This window comes from Anopheles darlingi, chromosome X (assembly GCF_943734745.1).
Source record: "Anopheles darlingi chromosome X, idAnoDarlMG_H_01, whole genome shotgun sequence".
Taxonomy (NCBI): domain Eukaryota; kingdom Metazoa; phylum Arthropoda; class Insecta; order Diptera; family Culicidae; genus Anopheles; species Anopheles darlingi.
In genome coordinates, this window is record NC_064873.1 from 6080504 (window position 1) to 6100725 (window position 20222).

A 20222-nucleotide genomic window follows, 5' to 3' on the forward strand; every position below is an offset into this window, starting at 1 on the left:
GTTTAGCAATGAACGCTCACTATTGATGCAAACCACAAAAAGAACATATAGCCTTCCCAAACGATGGCCAACAGCGTTTTCGTTTGGTTTCACGCTCCGCAGGTCTATAATCTTTTGATAGCGTGTAAACGGCAAGCGTAAACTTTTTGGTACTACATTTTGTGTTTACGCTAGAATTTATACTTCATGTGTCCTGCCTTTACACTTTGTCGATGTCACGACAGCTAGACGACGGAAGCTGTGTGCATGGATACACGAGATAACGCATAACTGTACGTGACAGCTTTGTACGAACACCGGATCACCCCAACTTTTCCCGGTTGGGATTCAACTGTTCAACAGCTAAATATGATATAAAATTTCTTTCGATAGCACTTACTGGATTGGGAAAAATCTTGCAGCGTTGCAGCACATTTGGGACCCGTTCCATTCATGATGTGGCACAAATGCAGTCTAAATCAAAATGCTGGCTGTTATTGTTATAACGGTTGGAGATCATTCTAACTTACTAAATAATGAGAATAATGCATAAATAAAAGTCATTATACCATGGTTATGAATTTACATGTTTTATTGCTTTTTTAAACAGCTTTACTATTGATTTTTATTCACTCAACACCTACTATGGACAGTAGCCTATCCAACAACTCATGCTCTCGTAAGCTATAGATTATGAATATAAAAAGTTAATAATTATTTTCCCGCACAAGCTTTATAGTTTAACGTATGTGCCCCGCAACAGTTATATCAGGAAATTAAAATTAGAAAAAACCTCCAAAACCACCTCACTGGTATGGACACATGTGGAACGCTGCCACCAACATTTCGTTCTGTACGTGTAAAAACATGTGTGAAAGATAAAGAAAAACCCAATGAGTTCGACCAGTGAAAATAAAAAGAAAAACTCATTCAATTCAGCTAAACACACGCCAATTAGCACGATACATGAATGGAAAGGATAAAGCTCTAGGCATAGTAAGCCATGACATAGGCCATATTTTTATCATAAAATATTATGGCAAGTCTTTGGAAAAGTAGTACAATAGAATCGGTAGACAATGCGTTGTTAATTGCGCAGGGACGTGATTGTTTCTGTTGCACGAAATTAGCTTTGCAACTAAAAGATGTAACGAGAAAATAGTAGATAGACGCAGAAATAGCATGAAGCAGGCCTGTTGACAAAGGACAACATTATTAGCTCCACACATCGGCTGAGTATCTTTTTTGTGCCTCCATTTTCTTGATGTATTGCTGGGCTTCCACCTCGCTAAGTCCACCCTTTGTCCGGATTACTTGGAGCAGAATGTTTCGTACATCAGTCGCCATATTTTTAGCATCACTGCAAGTATCAATAATCTAGTAAGTAGAATTCATATTGTATCTAATTGATGAACAGCTTACCCGCAAATATAAAAGTGGCCCTTGTTTTCACCTATCACATTCCAAATGAGATCGGTATCTTGCTCCAGCAAGTGCGTAACGTAAATTTTCTTTTCCTGGTCACGTGAGAATGCGACTCTCAGGTGGACGATGCCACGTTTTTCATAATCCTCTAGTTCCTGTGTATCGATAAGATAGATCGTAAGTAAGTGTAACTTTTCGCAGGGACGAAATAAAACATACATTCTCGTATATGTAGTCTTCAGTGCGCTTTCTGCAACCAAAGTACAGTATTGTTTGACCGATGTTTTTGCCTTCTTGTTGATTGAAGTCACGCTCTTGTATAAAACCTCGGAAAGGCGCAATACCGGTACCGGGGCCGACCATAATGATTGGAGTTTCCGGTTTGGGTGGAAGCCGGAATTGACTTTTCCGAATAAATATCGGCACCCTTGGTTGCTCTTCGCCTTCCCCTGGATGCTTTTCTGAGAGGAATGTGGTCGCAACGCCCTTATTCACACGCCCCGTCTTTGTTTCGTAACGCACTAGTACGGCAGTAACATGCACAGTGGTCGGGTGGATCTTTGACGATGACGATATTGAGTAATAACGTGGCTGCAATCGCGGTAACAGCTCACAGATATGATCAATCGGCGGCTGACACGAAGGTATATCCTCCAGCACGTGCACTACATTACGGCAGCTGTCCTGAATCCACTCTTGATACTTCGCCTTACCATCGACGGCGGTAGACGAAATGAAGCGTAGAAACTCCTTATCTTTCGTCTCTGAGCAGTACTCAGCCAGTTCTTTAAGAATATGGGTACGGGGGAGTGCAGTTATCTCCAGGTAATGTGTGAGTGCGGTGCGATAAGTAGTCGGACACGGAAATGGATGTTTTTTGCTGCTGTCCGTGTCGGTGTTGATAAGCGAAAACACTGTATCCAAGTCAGCGTTACACAGTTTGCCGAGCCTCTCTACAAGATCACGATTATTCACTGGGTACATGGCGAGATGGTCTCCCGCCTCGTAGCGCATTTTGGACCCTTCTATGTCAAATTCGATGTGCATGCATGATCGTCCACCTGCTTTGTGTAGCTCTCGGTTCACCTTGATTGGTGCTAAGAATGGATTCTTTGCATCGAACGGCGGTCGCTGTGTTTGCAGGGAGTGTAGACGTGCTACTTCACCTGTGTAGATACGATCTGTGCTAACCTCCGGTTGTTCTAATAACCGATACTGGCGCATTAGCACATCTTCACCCGTGCTCTCGATGCCAAAGTAATCACAAACGGTGGGCCAAAACTTTTCCTTCCATGTAATGAAGTAATCTTCAATGCTGTGGATATTGAGAATAAGAAATTATCGTATAAATTTTGGATACTGGAGTCTGTGCGAATAAAATCAAACGCAATCAGAAATTTTACTCACTTTGCATCGTCATCCCCTAATCCGAGCTCGAAGACCCGGGTGGCTCCAAGTTCTTCTAGTCGTTTATCGACGTATATGCCAACTTTGTTGTAATGCTCATAAGTTTTGTTGCCAAGACCAAACACCTACGGAAGGACAATTGGAGGAAGATGATGCATACACACAAATGCTTATTGAAGATTAAAAAAAAAGATCGAGATAGGAATGTTGCATAACGCTAAGCACAAACACCAAAGACTACCTGTTGATACTTGATTGCGTGCATTATTCGATTTACACTAGTTAGCACACTAACGGTTAGAAATCTTTGCCAGCACCGGTGCGTATGTTGCATTGACTCGAAGTGCATTAAGGTGTATTGCTGGAGTATAGTCCATTGCCAATGACATCGAGAGGGTAGTGGGAAACACTTCATGTGGCTTGCTGTTTCCGGGTAGACCGGACTTAACACGTAACGGGCTTCTTGATTTTGAGGATAGTCTTGATGCACGTGAATCAGTTGAATTTAGAAAAAAAAAAACAGTAGGTTGAGCCTATCGACGATGGGCCAAGAATTGACACTAAACTAAACGAGCATGCCGCCGTCAAAGAACTGGGTAAATGATTTGACAGCCGCACAACCAACAGCAGCAAAACCAACAAAAAAATGGCCACGCACCAATACTGCTCGAATCATGCAGTTGAATAAGATTGCGCAACACTCCTAACTACTTGAATAAATCGTTTTAGGTGACCCGAATTCTCATGTTCCAACTGTTTAACTTACCGAGTAGTTTAAGCCAGTAAGGTCCAGGTCGTTGTTTTGAATCCAATCGTAAAATTCCATGCAATTATCGGTCGGATCTCCTTCGCCATACGTTGCTAGACAGAACACAGCTAGCGACTTGTCGATATCCTTCAGTAGAAGCAACTCTTCCTGGGGATTGCACATATAACAAACGAGTTATCAGGAAGGGGAGTTTCCCTTAATTCACGGGATTGGTAACGCTATTGCTTGGCCTACCATATTACACTCCTCCGGGTCGGCTACCATTCCCTTCATCTGGTAACGTATACCTTCTTTAGCCAGTCGTCCGGCAAATTCTTCAGCCGTTCCTGTCTGCGAACCATAGAACACTACCAGCCGGCGACCCGAAGATTGCAGCTTTTTAATGAATGAGTTTTCTACAACCGCCATCGTGTTTACCGTTGTCGGTCTAATCGATGCGTAAGAAGATTTACGAGGTTAATTATTGAAACAGCAACGGGTACAGACATTGCGATTGGATTCGCGACGGAATTTAGCATGCACTTACTGGATGGAATAGGATTTAAACTGTGTGGAAGTGGTATCATTCTTCTTTGACCTAAGCAGATACCAGGCAGCACCAGCAACAAGGCTGAGTAGCAGAATGATGTCCAGAGGACCAAGGAACGGTTCATCGGCCATGGTCGCCGCTGGCAGTTCCGCCTCGGTATGAGTATCCATTTTCACGCCTCAAACTCTCCAGATGCTGTAAGTTGTCGAGGGATTGCTGCCGCTAAGAACCAATATTACACTGGGAAAGTAATACTTTTTGATGAGTGAAATATACTTAAAATAACCTTAAACGCAAACTTTCACTCTACTCCGGTAGATATCGGATGTACAGTTCATTGAGCAATAGATAGAGTATAACCGCAGTGTTGTGGTCGCAGAAATCAATTCCTATGACCGTGAGGCGCGCTTGATCACTACAGCATGACAATGATCTTTTTGGCCTTCACAACGAGCGAGAAGAGAAATGTAGTCATCTACCCTGAATTATTTTGACCTTAACCGAAACTGGACGTTCCGGCTCGACCAATATGTACTCGGGTTCCCTTTACCAAGGCACTATCTACAAGACAGGAAGGCAACAACCAGTAACAAATCCGCACAGTGAATTGGACTGTCAATTACACATTATTGACCAGCTCTGCCGCCGACTCTGCTGTGTCTGCGGGCTTTCATATGCCGTAAACTCGTACAATCAAGGTCAGATAGGTACACGAATGTTTCATGGTATCTTTTTGCCCAGTCATCATCCCTATGACCCATCGGGATGGATGATGTATCTAGCGTTGCCTATGGGTACGTTCAAACTAGATTATTATCGTTTTAGTTCCTTTGCTGAGACTGTCATTCGATGGCGTAACAAGTGCGTAATGCTGTCACGGCGGATATGCCTTGCCGTTGCTTTCGCAAAATACTTTTACCGGTTTCACGGGCTCGGCTTGATTGATGTAATACATGGCATATCAGTGCGGTGGTGCTGTTGCAATATGTTGGTAGAAGGTATGATTTTTTGACGCAGATGATTTTTTTGTAAAATCATAACCGCTGAGCGGACGAACTACTGACATGCTGAGGATCCCTCGTGGATGTCATATCACCATAGCGACCTACCCTCATATACAATTGGCGTCACAGCACTATCCAGTTCTGACCTTGGGGGGGCTATTGCGAACATACGTATCTGCTCATTCACTTTGATAGTGTGCGCCGTAGCGTGCGTCAAGACGCTACTGAGGTGATCTACCTATTCATGCGCGATACGTTTGTTGGCTAAACCTATAGCGAAAAAACGATGTTCAAAGCTTTTCCTTTTCTCACCTTCTCTCACAAAAACAACTCCTTTGACACCCCTTTGATCACTGATCACACATGCGGCTGCGGCTAAACTCTGCAAAAACAACGTCGTGTCGTGTCCAATGCACTCAATTCGCTTGGTTGGTGAGAGTAATTTGGGTTCTGATACCGTCCCACCGATTCACACTGTCCCCACCGATTACTACTTGATGGTCACTCGGTATCCGTTGTTGATGCCGTGATATTAAACGAAGCGCGTGCGGTGTAGTTGTGTAATAATTGATGCTACTCGATGCACTAGTGCCGCGCGCGCGCCGGTCTGCGATCGTCGAGCACACTAAACGTACTAAAAGGCGCGCCTGAGTGCTTACCATTCGAAGCCGAGGTACCCTGCGCAACAAAAACCCGGAGCGCGTGGCCTCGCTGCTCACCTCAAGGTGGCGCTGGAAGACACACACGACACATCGTGTATTTACACACCGCTTTTGGTAGCGACGACGGCTGTGGCGGGTGCGATTACCACAGTCCAATACCACCACACGAACTGCTTCTTCCATGTTGCCTCTCTGCTGTTTTCTGCTGTTTCACTGCCGCAGGTTTATCGCAGCAATTACATTAACCCATCGGCAGAATGCTGGTGTGTTCGTGGCGCTGTAAGCTGGCTGTCTTTCGAGGACGTCAAAGCTGCAAAACAGCGATAGCTCCACGCGGTCGCGCTTACTACTACCATTGCCCTGTTTTCTACTACTAACGCACTCTCCCCCCGCCAGAGTGGTTGCCGCGTTTGCAAAAACCATTATGTGTGAATACCATATGCTGTGGAATAATATTCCAACCTGTTTCTCTTTTTTTATTCGCTCTCTCTCTCTCTCTCTCTCTCTCTCTCTCTCTCTTTCTCTCTTTCTCTTTCGCTCCTTCTCTCTACTTCTACCTCTTTCTTTTTTCGGTCGGAAACCAAAAAAATCGCGAGAAGCTTCTCGTCTTGTCCACGCGCTAGCAAGACGAGACTCTGCGCCCTGAGATGAGCAAAACATTACTAGAGGTTCCGCTAAAGCATCTTTAGCAGACAGCATGCCTAGCATTGCACACCACAGGTACGGGGGATTTACTAAACAAATCACGACATATATTTATCTGCGCGATTTCCGCTAACGCTGCATTACTCAGCATAAAAAGCGAACGCACACGTATGCACGTGTAGCTGACCGAGGTCGATTGCCCAACATGTCTAAGTAATTGCAAAGTCGAGCCTAGCGTAGCTTTGCACTGATTAGATATCGAATAAACTTCGTCATTGCGCGACAACAGCGTGCGGTCGGTGTGTGAGTCTTTCGCTGATAACGCCTTGGTGTTGCTGAGTGGGAGATGTAATTTAAAAAAAGGAGCATCATGACGATCACTGTTCGAAACATCTGGTGCCTCTGATAGCGCCCTGTATCATTACTAAATCGGACCAAATTGAGCCGATCGTCTAGAGACCCCAAAAGAGAATTGCATGTTGCTCAGTGACTGGGGGAGTGGAGAGTAGGGGTGGAAAAATCAATAATATTAAGTTCTTTGGAGTATGTTTTGTCGGTTTGTATGTATAGTTGCGCTAGAACAAATGCTGTACAAAGTATGGGCTAGTGGTATCTCGCTCATGGAACGCCAACTTTCTCTAGAACTGCTTTGAATTCATAACCCAAAAGGATATCTTCTATTTGATCAATCGATTAGTTAAGCCAATCGATAAATTTAATGTTGAGACTATTCCACGAAGATTTACTTATGCCCAACGGGTATTTACTCTAGGTCTCTTTTAGGTAAAACAATAAAAGCAAAATCTAAAAGAATTTGGCCCAAAATAAACTATAAGAATTTACAGCATTTACAGGCACAGGAACACCAACAACACAGGATAGTGCCGGCACCCGTTACTTAAAATCATACTTCACGCCGCTACTTACAAGAATAAAACAGTCGTTTAAAATCGGTAATGAATTGGATTTAACTGCTTCCTTGTACTGTTGCTGACCAGCCCGGGGTGCTCGGTTCAGTACCTGGTTGCCTCAATAGTGCAGACCAATTAATTAACATTCTAGAATTTTCAATTTGCTAGTGAGGTTGGTACACTGGCCAGACCCCCACCGATCAGTTAAGCAACGAGTTCGGCCTGCAAAGCTTACTTTTCCTGACTGATGCGCACGCAAAAGACAAGTCGACGGTTGGTCGACTTCATTTGCGTTCCAGTTGGGGCAATAATCAATTAGCATAAAATCAATTCGAACAGGAGCCTTGATAATGATGTTAGAAACGACTGTTGCACGACCGCAAGTCAGAGCGTGAAGCGAGCATCGTAAATCTGAACAACCAACATTTTGCTATTGCTCAAAGAGTAAACAAAAAGGTTTGGATGAGCTCTAAATGTGCTGATTCGACACTGTCATTTCTACAACACCAACTGCCGTATTCTGCTAGGATACAACAGGAAGACGATGAAGTGTTAGCATGATCATCGCACCGAGGCAATCACCATTCTGCGCACAGTAAGGATCCGCCCAACGCGCAAACCGGAGCTACCAACAAGCTTAACCAGAAAGAACCAGCTGCGGTTGACTAAGTTCTGTGCCGAGCCAGCTTCGAAATTATATTGCGTATAGTTGCGACAAGCGAAGCATTAACCAAGGCATATTTGCACTAACTTGCATAATCCGAGAGAGATAGATAGATAGATAGAGAGAGAGAGAGAGAGAGAGAGAGAGAGAGAGAAAGAGAGGGGGGAGGAAAGAGAGAAAGAAACGTCAGGAGATATAAAATATCTGATACTGGTTTTCAGGTAACCCTACTCTTTTCTTAAGTCGTTTGAGCATTAGTACGCTGCTCGCAGTAAATGAATGAAGCATATGTCCCGCCAGACACGTATCAACAAGTTTAACCCCTCCTACTTTCCATCCCTTGTTTGATATGGTCGAGTAATTTGACGCGTAACGGTGACTCGCACATTTCGTCGTCTAATGCAATGTCTGGTCTCGTCTCCTCTCGCAATTTTTCCAACTCCAGTATGTACAAAACAGATATTTTTTACATATATAGGGGCGCGAGAGCGAGTGTTAGTACGAAATTGACCAGCTGGTTGTATGGATAAATAGACAAATATCTTAATACCAAACAAACCGCTGGAAAAAATCATACATTGTCTTAAAATAGTACTAATGGTTGAGATTCGATATCTTAGGAGCATATCCTTCTTAAACTCAGTATTGAACCAATGATTATCGCGATCGCGATTTACAATTTATAAAAATCTCTTTTGTCACTTCAAATTCTCGCCGTGGAATGTGTTGTTGTTTTTTTTAAATTCTTATCACTCGATTAACGATAACGACAAAACCGCCGTTAATGATAACGACATCTATCGGCCCTCCCCATTGCAACGGCTTTAAAATCCGGATTCGATTACAGTGAATTCGAGCTCCGGTTGTACTAATCTTATCGCTGCCTTCGTTTTGCTCTTTGCTTTCATCATTACCATGTCGAATGTTAAACACGAACGGTTTTGTTCTCAAAAGTTAGTCTACCAAATTCAATTTTTGCGTCTGTAAAAGATGGTAAAACGATAGGACTTACCTGTGAAACAGGGAACTGAAATCGTTTTCGAAATCACGAAATGTTCACCAATACACAGGGGCTCAACTGGATAAGTACCTGGGCGCGTACAACAATAGAAATCACTCGCGTAAGATCACAGCTATTGAGCAAATGAGATAGAGTAAATGATAGTTCGATACAAGGCGATTTTTTCACCTGAGTAGTTCCTTGGGTTGATAGTAGATAAGGTCGTGTAGCATGCAACCGCATGTAAACGTTTCCTCGGGAAGTGCTTCAAATAAAACGCACGTCAATGACAGGCAATACTGAACCTTGCACGATCATAACATCGCGTGGACTTCCGGGATGGATTGTTAGGCTTTTAAGAACGGGCTAAATCACCATCACGTTGCGATCGTCAATGCAGACGAGAACTTTTTGGGAACAGTAACTACGTGAACAATCTTGATTACGACAATTGAACAGCTTCCACTCACTTTCCGCGAAACGCTCCTCTATAGCGAGAGCACACTTCAACCATGAAGCGGTGACGACAGCATAATGCCTCGATGTATTTGGCCTTCGTAGGCCAACAGCAGTGGTATGTGTTAAGACGCTATCTAGCTGTCGAAATAGAATTCACTGGTCGAATACGTGCATGACGGTTCAGCAGCATTCGACAGATTCCAGTCACCACGCATGTTACAAGAAAAAAAGCACTCAATTGTTTCTAAAAATTTCTCACCAAATCAATTGTGATTCTTTTCGAAGATTTTTTTTTTTATCGACGACATGTCATATTCAGCTATCTCTATCGTGCATTTGTTTTTGTTTCTTTCCAGTAGCGCAACAGCTCGAGAAGCCACCAGTGCGATGAAAGATGTGTGTGACAGTTCAACGATAAGTCATGCGGGGCAAAAGTACTCAAACCCCTTCTCCACTTTCCTCACGCACAACCGTTCTTAACAATAGCATCTGAAGGCGAAATAATTATGGTGCGAAATTGCCGGGACTCCGAAATTATTCTAATTTACAGTATCGAACAAGTTCTATCAACGCAGCCAGTGTTTGTCAACTTAGGGTATTCCCCACCATAGTTAAGAAACGATAGTGCGTATACATATAATTTGTTGTGAAGTGACGGTAGTTGAAAACGTGCGAGTACGGACGATAACGATATAACTGGACAACTAGTGAGGAATTAAGACGAATATGGCAAACTCGCGGTTTCGGGCCGTGGCATAACATCAAAGAATCATGTCATCTATCAAAATGTGTGAAAGAAAAGTAGTACTTTACTATGGATTGGCATACATCGTATGTATGCAGATCATAACAACAAACTCAAGAACCTCTACGCTGTGGAAGCTCAATTCAGAGGAAGGAAAAATAATTTGTGTTACTTCCCTCAGAGATCGCCAGTCAAAGGTAGGTCGTTCAAGAAGCTCAACTCAGTGGCAGGCGTGATGATTTTCATGATGTTTTTGTACATTTGCAGGCAACTTTCTCAAACGCATTAGAATCGCTATACAAAGATGACGAAAACGATGCGCCGCTTCATTTCAGAAGTGTACAAGAGCTGGTGCAAAACTCTTTTCCAAACGAGGATGAAGACTCTACATTTAACATCATTACGAGCACTGCCAGTAGCTTTCGGGATAACACATGGATCCGGAAATCATCTGGAAAGCATCTCTTGAATGTTGCTACGAGGTACATTAAACTATGCTTTACTCATTTTATTGATTACCATTTGGAATGCGTCTGTTTAACATCGTTTGCTTTTTAGCAGCACCAGCTTTGGAAAGCGCTTGAAATCGGAAACGGAAGTGCCAGGTGCCGAAAGTGATGAGCTCGATTGCGGCAAACCAGTGAATTTCACATACTATGACGATTTGATTGGTATAGCGCAACGGTATAATCATCCGGATGTGCCTGAACCTGAAGTAGCCTATCTATTTCTGAAGAAAAAGGGCTACAAATCATTTAAAAACTTCAATATTGATGCCTTAGAACGGCGGTTGCGGAAAGCGAAAAGTGAGAAACCCCGCTCGGTGCAGCTATACAATCAGATAGGAAATTTTTGGCGAATAAAGGGCAATGCGCGCCTTTCGATTGAATGCTTTCGAAGGGCGCTTGCCATTGCTCCAAGCAACGCAGAGGTTCTGCTGAATCTCGCAAGAGTGCTGTTTAACCTGCAGTATCTGGACGATGCAATTCATCTTACTAGGCGGTATGTTGGCTTGACTATCATTCTATATGTTTTCTTTTGTCTCTGAGTGGCCATTATTTTTTTCATAAAACAATTATAGCTCTCTAGAAGTTCAACCGAGGGATCGCAGTGCTTGGCAACAGTATTTCACATTAGGAGAAATCTTTAAGGCGTACGGTCACTTCCAGGAAGCGGTCAATCATCTGCGCCAAGCGCTGGAACTGTATCCGCAATATGAACCAATCAAAAAAGCAATCGCGGATGTAGAGCACATCTCAACATCCTCGCTGCACATCTTTACCATTATAATCATCGTTTTTCTGGTAAGGCTTTCAAAAACAGAACGTGATTGATTTGAACATTTGTTTTATCAAATATTGTATCTTCTTTTTCCCTAATACGTTCAAGGTGATGTGCGTACTTTACGTGATTCTTTCGTCAAGCGATGGTAATTCAAACAGCCAAGAGTTAGATCTGAAAACTGCACGTCACTTTAACCGAGCTATGGCTATGCGGTCGTTGAAAGGGTTCACTCAGCGTTCTTTGAAGAACCGGAAGTAAAGGAAACAATGTCAAATCATTTAGTCGTAAAGAGTGAAGATCTTCCTTATGCCACAGTGGAACGAATAATAACGTAGACAAACGAGTGAAGCGGCGACAGCCCTACAAGAGCCCTACGTTTCTGAAATTATTTAGGTTTCGTGTTCAAAAGCTATCCAGAACAGGGCAATCGAACCAGTCTCAAACTAATGTTGTACAGCATTAGGCATTTAAGCTTCGAATAACTATATAGTTCGATATCTAGAAGCTGCTGAAGATTATAATAGGCAACATTTGTCTCTATTATCAAAGCAAATTAACATTCGTTTTACACATATTTTCAAACGAAATACTTTTTATGTTACCGTTAGGAATTTATCTCTGCGTGCGATTTACTTTAACCAGTTATGGCCATTAGTCATTAGTACTTAACAAAGCAAATAAACGCAGTTAATAGTAACATACATTAGTTGTCTCGTCAAATTCACGTACAAAACAGCAAAAAATGTTGCACGCGTAATTGTAGTTGCGAAATTCTAGCATCAATCAAAATACATACAGTTGTAACGGCCTAACCTGCCCAGTTGCGGTCAACTGGGTAAGTAGGTGTGTGCTAATGAGGGTGCCAGCACACGGCCGGTACTCACCTGTACAGAGTCCGCGGCCGCTTATTTCCTTTTTCCTCTTCGATATTTTACGCAAAAGTCACGCGTCCTCGGGCAACGCGCACAACTTGTTTCATTCCTGAATAGACGAATAACTCCTTCGTCTTTCACTAAACTTTGCCCGTACCGCCCCTCACACAGTATATTGGAATGCTTAACAGTCATCAAATGACTTCATATGTTTGAAAAGGCTATCTTATAGTATTAATTTGAAACAATTAATACTGAGTGGATTTTGCTCATTTCTCTACCGCCTCTTCTTTACCTTTTTTTTATTTCTTTACCGAATATCCTCTATACTCTGTTTTACAAAGAGAACAAAATCAAACGCCACTTTGCGGGTTTTTTGCTTAAGCGTTTATTTTATTCAAAACACAAAAGGCAAACATGCAGATAATCAGCAAAGATCACGATACTAAATTTCTCATATTGTGCCAGGTTGCAATCTAGTGCAACACATGTTCCCTGTTCAGATGAAGAAGCACGATCTTGATCTATAAAGCCTTCCTTCAAATCATAATCATATAACACATTCTTTACACTTTCTTTCCGATTTTGGTTCCAAAAACTTTTTTCCTGTTATAAAGTTTAAACTATAAAGTTTAAAGACACCTTTTATCTGTTATAAATTTGGAAGGCTAATCTTTTATAAATACCAAAATTAGCCTAGCAAAGCATGTCGCAGAGCAATGTTGTTCAACAAACAAGATCGAGTCTGGTTGTTAGCTGTGGTCAGCAATGTCAGCGTACTATTTTTTTTATATACGATGTTGAAAGGGATTACGAATACCATCGGAAGAGCTAACGTATCTTCAACTGAATGTTAATTTTCGAAGCCGTACCAACCTTTTAAAGAGCTTCAATAAAACATTGTGTTGCAATGGCAAATCAAACAGATTCGCCTTGTATAATAAAAAATAGAAATGAGCAAAACATACACTTCTACGCAGAATTGTGAATATTAAGCCGGAAAATATCATGAGCACAAAAAAATGACGTGCCTATCGGTTTCAACACAAATGTTTGTGAATATGCATGAGGAGGATCGTCGTCACACTGAAACAAGTTTAAGAAAAAGAAAAATTAGATATTTTGAAGCAGGAACAGCGTATATATATATATATATATATATATATATATATATATATATATATATATATATATATATATATATATATATATATATAATGCAATATGTATATAGAAAAGAGTACACAGCTACGATATTTATAGATGAATTATTGTATTATTGTTGAAATTATCAATATCACTTACTTGTAATCTTCCGAGAACATTGATGAGCACACCACCGTCAAACATAGGCTGGGAATCGACGGCTGTTAGCACACGGTTAATGTTTTGAAAGGCGAGACTCTTAAAATAGATGTGATTAAGAGAACTGACAATTAAAAAGAGCCACTGTTCCAAACCTACAATTCCGATGGTCACCCGTTTCGCAGTGTGTTAGTACACGATGCGAAGCAAAAGATTATCCAAACTGCCATCGATGCTCTCGAAACATACCTGTAGTTTTTCCAAAATTTTAGCTGCTCCCTGAATTTGCTGTCCTTCAAAGGTCATAAAGGATAGTTCGGCCTGCGGAATATACAAACGATACTAATGCTTCAGTTATGGTTATCGAATATGAGGTGTGCCGAACTGCATGCCAAGCTGTTTGATTAGACTGTGATAAAAAGGCATAGAATAGGAAAACTTGCCGTATGTCGATCCGGATAATCGACATTGGCCACTAAAAATCTCAGGAGTGTAGTATCTATGATGAACAGGTTTTGTGAGGTTATATCCTATTTCTAGTGTAGTGCAGGGTAGTGCTTAGAACACGAATGACTTCCAATGGAGAAAGGTAGCAAGTTGGCCGGTAAGAGAGTGGCATCGAGGCAAGGAAATCACTACAATCCTTATACTCACGTTGTATAAATTGACTAAGCTGGAGCGTCGTGCTGAGTCATCAAACAGGGCATAGTACTGGGTGACAAACCCCTTGCCTATTTCTTCGTACTGTGGGTTTAGTGCCATCTTAAATCAAAGCTCTGGTGTGCCAATTGCTATCACTAGCTGCACCAGGAACACCGTTGGGGTTAGCAAATTATACTTTTCCCGGCCCGTTAGCTCAGGCAGTAAAACCCGTCGCACATCTAGCCCTCTTCCGGTGACGGCCGAGTTAAAAAAAGCAGATCCCCCCTTCCCAACCCATCGCTTACGGATTGTCAAATGTGCCCTCAATATACGAGCGTTTACAATAGCGCGATTCTGAAACACAAGTTCATTTTGAAATTGTTTAAGAATTCTTTGGATGCTTGCTCGGTAGAATGAACGAAAAAAAAAATAGAGAGGACCAACGCGGGAGACGTAAATAGAGCGATTTATCCACATAGGGAAACAAAATTATTGTCACCGAGAAATGAAGTGTAGCACTGCATAAACCAGCATAGAACTCAGCATGATGCTTGTTTGGTGTTGTCAAATTAATTTGGAACAGCTGTGGCTAGGAAAAAAGGTTGCCAAATAAAGTTGATTTAGTCGAAGAAACGAGTGTTGGTAGTGTATTTTATATATATTACAGAAACATAACGGATACCTGACGATGGCTGTTCTTAGGAGTACGTTAAACTAAGTACTCTGAATAGGTGCGGTGTACCATGACCCTGGCGCCTGGACGGCTGACAAAAAATATGACAAAGAAAACAATTTTCATAAAAGTTTCTAAGCCAAACCGATAGGACGCCTGTTACGCATTTATTTCATCAGTTAAAATACTACCCAAGCACAAAAAGCAGAGAATCGTTTCTTACAACACCAAAACCTTTTTTCCCAGCCGATCTCCACTTGTTATAAACAATATTCATCTATTGGGATGTTTATTCGATGCATGCAGAAACATAACGGTAAGAATCATAAGGTAACGGAGTTGCCACGAACCTTATTACAAAATAATAACCGAAATGAATATGTTTTCTTCCGGTGAAGCAAGATGAATAATGAATACGTGCAAAATCCACCCGGAGGAACAATAGTAAAAGTCACGGACACGACGGAGCATGACGCGGTAAATAACCGCTTCATTCAGAAGAAGGTACCAGGAACGCGTGTTTGTTTATCGTGCCGCTCGGTATTCACAGAATCTCTGCCAAATGACATCATTCTACATTATTTGCGAGTGCGGCATGAACCGTGCTGCCGCTGCTTGTATTGCAATGGACCTATGTACCGCTATAGGGATAGCAAAGACAATTTGCGCTTCTACCATGACTGCCAGCGATCAAAGCGACTTTTGGATAATCCCTAAAGAAAACACTTATGGTCTATTTAAAGAAGACCTAAATATCCCACTGAACACCACGATAATAAATTACATTTTTTACTGTTATTTTAGATGTGTTTTTGTGTAAAACGTTTGGCCCTGTGAAAAAGAGAATTATGAACAATCACCCGGGGGCTGATTGGAAAAAAAGAATGAAGCTGGCTGGAGTAGGATTTTCGCTCGCACTTTTCAGTTTCGCTTCCGTTTTACCGTTTCCTCATATTTTAAAAATGGCTAATTTTTTTTGATAAAGAACGCAACTCTTTATCAAAAAAAATTAGCCATTTTTCGGTCACTTAGTAACTCAAAGTGATTAGGGGGTTATTCCAGTCTTTTACCCTTTACTTTTACTTCGGTTTATCGGAAATTTGATTAGCGCCGGATAGAGATCAGATTCCATAGTGAAAATGGACAATTTTGGTCAGCTGGGTAATAGTGGGTTTTGAAAAGGGTCAAAGTTTTGCACCAAACCCGGCACTTTTGCTTATTGAGACTTTTTACTCTGCTGTGTTTGTGTAGAATGTGTGCACTGGTTTATGTGTGAGTTATGTGAAGGTGTTTTATCGCCATACTATACGCCATACATACCTCATCCACCGATAAGAAGCAGAAGAACCTCTGATCGTTTTTCCCTGTTTCCCGGTTTTAAATTAAGTGAAAGTCTACAACTAAACAGTCACACATATAGGAGAATACAGTTATGTTTACCATGCTTTCCCGTGTGGTGGTTTTTCGTTGGTTCCTGCTAACGCTGCTGCTGGTTCTGAAGGTGGCTACCGGTCACCCGGATACAGCGAGCGTGCAGCTTACCAAAGAGAACTTTCAGTCGACAATCGATGCAGAAAATGTGTTCGTTATGTTCTATGCACCATGGTAAGTGTGTGGCTACCGAAAAGGGAGAACGCAGGATCAGCTTTTTATTTTTAAAATGGCTCCCGGAGCCCTTTTTGATTCCAAAAATAAAAATGGGAACATTTGAATCAATCGCCAGGTGTGACTACTGTAAGAAGCTAGCACCGATCTGGGCCCAGCTAGCGGAGGCCCGCAATAGCGTGAACTCTGCCAGCTCGGCGAAAATCGCCCGCGTCGACTGCACCACGGACGGTGACCTCTGTACGCAGCAAGAGGTTAGCGGCTACCCGACACTAAAGCTGTTCAAGATGGGTACAATCGTGAGTGAAGGCGCATCAGATGGGGGAATCAAATACCGCGGTGGGCGTGATCTGGACCAGTTCAACGCCTTCCTCACTGCGCAGTTGGCGAGAACTGCATCGAGAGATGATGAGGAAGTTAGGGCTGCTGGAGCGGACAGTGGGGACGTACACTCCATCGGCATGGATGGTGAAAATGAGGAGGAGATTCCCACGCCGCCGATACCGCTGTCGCCTCTAATCGAGCTAACCGAAGATACGTTCGCAAAACACATCTCCACCGGCAAACACTTCGTGAAGTTCTATGCGCCTTGGTGCGGTCACTGCACCAAGCTCGCCCCTACCTGGGAGGAGCTGGCCGTTTCGCTCGAGCACGAGCGCGACATTCGCGTGTCGAAGATCGACTGCACACGCTTCAGGCCTATTTGCACCGACTTCGAAGTCAAGGGATATCCGACGCTGTTATGGATCGAGGATGGCAAGAAGATCGAGAAGTACACAGGACCTCGGTCGCATAACGAACTGAAGCAGTACGTGTCGCAGATGGCTGGCGGTCTCCAAGGTGCCAGTGCGGATGGTGCCGACAGTGCTAAGATGGAAGGAGTAGAAAAGGACAACACTTCATCATCGGCGGTGTTGCAGCTCGGTGAGCGCGATTTTGCGCATGCCATCTCTCGAGGCGTCACGGTCGTCAAGTTCTACGCACCGTGGTGTGGTCACTGCATGAGACTGGCACCGACCTGGGAGCAGCTGGCGGAGAAGTTTACCGGTCGCGATGGTGCTCGGATTGCGAAGGTGGACTGCACCGTGGACGGCAACAAGGAGCTGTGCGGCGAGCAGGAGGTCAACGGATATCCGACCGTCTTCCTTTACCGCGACGGTGTCAAAGTCACGGAATATCACGGGCACCGCTCGCTTGACGATCTATATGAATTCGTCTTGCAAAATCTGACCGGCCAACATGATGAACTGTAAAAGAGAACCCGGGAGACAATTTCTATCCCGGGACATCAATCGGCACCAGCGGGGAACAGCAGGTTTGAAACCTCACACAATAAGTATGCATTTTGTCAAGAAAAAAATCGCCCCGTCCGGTTGACTTTCGACTATCAGATCACGACCCCCAGTCATACGACAGGTCCATGTTTGTCTGGTTCCGGAGCGACTATGGTTGCCTTAAAATCGTAATTCATGCTACCGTGGTGTTGCTCATTATTGTCTTTATTTCTGTCCTTTGCATCGACCTAATAAAACTAAATCATAAAATTACCTTTAGTATTACCACCTGGTACTGTTCCACGCTACAAATTTTAGGGTTAAATACTGATATTCTCAATGGCGCGATCGCATTCGGGATGGCATTAAAATAGAATTTAGTACGCCTATCCCATAAATAGCCCAACCGAAACACGACAGTACATTCTTTTGAAGTACTCCATCTTTTGAATAAGTCGTCTGCTTATAATTAATGATTTTCCGGTTTAGAACGAACTATTTCTAAAAAAGATAGCTTTTCCGAAAATTTCCTCGCGTCCAAACATGGTCAAGGCAAAGGCATATTGTATAGTTCTTTGCAGTCGCTTAGGGAGGTCATAAGTATTTAATCTATTTTTAGGATACTATTTTTAATATTCCGAATGGTGAACAGTCAACTTTTTATACAAATCGAAACAAAATCAACCAAGATTTTCAAAAGTAATATTTTAGATGCGGTGCTTATAGTAACTTTATACTGAATAGATCCTTTTCAAATTTCGAAAAGTTAATCTGTACATTGTTAACAAGTTAGCCAAGACCTAAATCAACATAATTTGATGCTTCCAAAATTGAAAAAATAACATTTTTTTAAGAAACTTACTATTTTATGAAAGGAAAAAATCTTTTCTTGGGCGATCCAGTATGAATTGGTTTCTTGCACTTATTGGAAAGTAGAATAAACAATTTTTTTCTATTAAAATTGCTAATTCAATGTAAACCATGCCATAGTTGATAATTGCATGGTTTAATTCCAGTTAGGTCCGTTTCAAGTCAATTCCCTTTTAGGCCGAGAGATGCCGAGTCCCATTGGAGCGTTTTCAGAGCGCGGCGAGCTGCTTGTGGTTATTTCATTGTTGATCTGCCAACTCCGGAAACTTACTGCTGAAAGCGAAAATAGAATCCAGAGGTTAACAGACATGGTTTGAACGCATCCTTTCCTTCGGTTACATCGGATAAATCCCTGGGATAACTCGTCGTTTCCTCTTTTTCCGTTTATTTGGTGTGCCGCCCGTCGACCCGCTGGAGGACTGGCCATCTGGCGATTGAACAACGCTGGCTGCGACAGTGATTCGATCGACAAAGTGCACCGCTTGTTTTAGGTGATGCCGATGAGTCAATCTTGCCAGCAGTTGGAGGATCGTTCTATCTTCACGTGTAATTGTTCGCTCATCCTGGTCCATGTAATATCTTTCGAATTCCTCTCCGTTAAATTTACTAGTCTGCATGGTGGCTAAGGAATGTACGAACCAGAAGGATACATTCCATCAGTCGTTAGGAGCATCAGGTAGTTGCTGTCTATTACTTCGCTTCAGCACGGCACCCTCTAGCCGGTACTGCTCCAGCTCAGCATCTTTTTTCTCGATGATCGCCTTCAGGTTACGCTTCTGGCCATCGAGCAGCAATACAGTGCGCCAAAGGGGAACAATCATGTGAAGGGAGAGCTGATCGGCCGTACCAACCGTCAGCTGAAACACGAACGTAATCGGTGTTGCGGACACGTAATATTTCACTGTCAACTTTCTCGTTTCGGTCTCTTCAATAGTATATGCAACTGCCTCAATCGAGAGCAAGGTATTGTTGATGAGCGCCTCGTTGTAGCTGACAATAGGATTGCGTTCCTGTATGAATAAGGAAAGTTTAAGAACCACAATTCACTAAATAGTACGATGCTGAAGATTGACCAGATCGGTTGCTGGGTGGCTTACATTCTCACGACCTATTAGGGACAGCAGTGGCAGACGCTCGTACCATATCGCTTGCAAATCGAACAGTATGCATTTAATGTATGCACGGTCCGTATCGAGCTCACGAGAGAAATCCACTCCGTGATATTTGTTGTTAATCAAAACGAAAGCCGGCATGCTGGCTACAAATGCCTTCGGCACGCTGATGCAATAGGGTTTGTCTGCATTATCCGCGACAGCTCATTTGATGAATGAAAATTTACTGTTAGTTGCGGTCAGTGTATACTGACATGCAGGTACAATATCTGCGGATAACGCGTTATTTGATGAAATATTTAAAAATAATATATTCCAACCACCGTCAGCTAGTGCTTTTTTTACGTTGTTGCAACTTACTTAAAATTTGCTCTCCAAACTAGAGG

At 42.7% G+C, this 20222-nt stretch overlaps 6 protein-coding genes across 11 annotated transcripts in view; 2 read left to right on the forward strand and 4 right to left on the reverse strand.

The window, feature by feature from the left end:
* LOC125950885 (RING finger protein 141-like) overlaps positions 1–183 on the reverse strand; it is a 1695-nt gene extending 1512 nt beyond the window's left edge. The window contains exon 1 of the mRNA XM_049679269.1: positions 1–183. This exon is cut by the window's left edge and continues 337 nt beyond it. The gene's annotated coding sequence lies outside the window, so the exon portion shown is untranslated.
* A 365-nt stretch (positions 184–548) lies between these two features.
* Positions 549–9674, reverse strand: LOC125950854 (NADPH--cytochrome P450 reductase). Of its 2 annotated transcripts, XM_049679207.1 has the most exons (8): positions 9008–9674; positions 4107–4349; positions 3815–4007; positions 3578–3727; positions 2812–2936; positions 1624–2719; positions 1402–1559; positions 549–1339 (listed from the first exon to the last, which is right to left on the reverse strand). In XM_049679207.1, exons 2-8 carry the CDS (start codon positions 4277–4279, stop codon positions 1195–1197), a joined length of 2040 nt encoding a protein of 679 aa, XP_049535164.1. In that variant the 5' UTR covers positions 4280–4349; positions 9008–9674; the 3' UTR covers positions 549–1194. The 2 variants fall into 2 exon arrangements, with proteins under 2 accessions (XP_049535164.1, XP_049535174.1); XM_049679217.1 differs by lacking the exons at positions 3578–3727; positions 3815–4007; positions 4107–4349; positions 9008–9674 and adding an exon at positions 3053–3364.
* On the forward strand, positions 9515–12162 carry LOC125950863 (uncharacterized). 4 transcript variants are annotated; one of them, XM_049679239.1, is made up of 6 exons: positions 9515–9569; positions 9811–10396; positions 10467–10681; positions 10758–11201; positions 11281–11503; positions 11589–12162. In XM_049679239.1, exons 2-6 carry the CDS (start codon positions 10226–10228, stop codon positions 11739–11741), a joined length of 1206 nt encoding a protein of 401 aa, XP_049535196.1. In that variant the 5' UTR covers positions 9515–9569; positions 9811–10225; the 3' UTR covers positions 11742–12162. The 4 variants fall into 4 exon arrangements, with proteins under 4 accessions (XP_049535196.1, XP_049535204.1, XP_049535214.1 ...); XM_049679247.1 differs by lacking the exon at positions 9515–9569 and adding an exon at positions 9657–9669; XM_049679257.1 differs by lacking the exon at positions 9515–9569 and having other exon boundaries at positions 9755–10396; positions 10761–11201.
* Positions 12163–12701: 539 nt separating this feature from the next.
* LOC125950905 (probable nuclear transport factor 2) lies at positions 12702–14560 on the reverse strand. Its single transcript, XM_049679291.1, has 4 exons — positions 14315–14560; positions 13910–13981; positions 13661–13759; positions 12702–13441 (listed from the first exon to the last, which is right to left on the reverse strand). Exons 1-4 carry the CDS (start codon positions 14420–14422, stop codon positions 13328–13330), a joined length of 393 nt encoding a protein of 130 aa, XP_049535248.1. The 5' UTR covers positions 14423–14560; the 3' UTR covers positions 12702–13327.
* A 1519-nt stretch (positions 14561–16079) lies between these two features.
* LOC125956601 (thioredoxin domain-containing protein 5 homolog) lies at positions 16080–18136 on the forward strand. The gene is made up of 2 exons (XM_049688657.1): positions 16080–16580; positions 16699–18136. Exons 1-2 carry the CDS (start codon positions 16408–16410, stop codon positions 17831–17833), a joined length of 1308 nt encoding a protein of 435 aa, XP_049544614.1. The 5' UTR covers positions 16080–16407; the 3' UTR covers positions 17834–18136.
* On the reverse strand, positions 18064–20026 carry LOC125956608 (non-homologous end-joining factor 1-like). 2 transcript variants are annotated; one of them, XM_049688678.1, is made up of 4 exons: positions 19822–20026; positions 19419–19734; positions 19064–19346; positions 18064–18994 (listed from the first exon to the last, which is right to left on the reverse strand). In XM_049688678.1, the coding sequence occupies exons 1-4, from the start codon at positions 19975–19977 to the stop codon at positions 18964–18966; spliced, it is 786 nt and encodes a 261-aa protein (XP_049544635.1). In that variant the 5' UTR covers positions 19978–20026; the 3' UTR covers positions 18064–18963. The 2 variants fall into 2 exon arrangements, with proteins under 2 accessions (XP_049544635.1, XP_049544627.1); XM_049688670.1 differs by having other exon boundaries at positions 18064–18997.
* Positions 20027–20222: the final 196 nt, after the last annotated feature.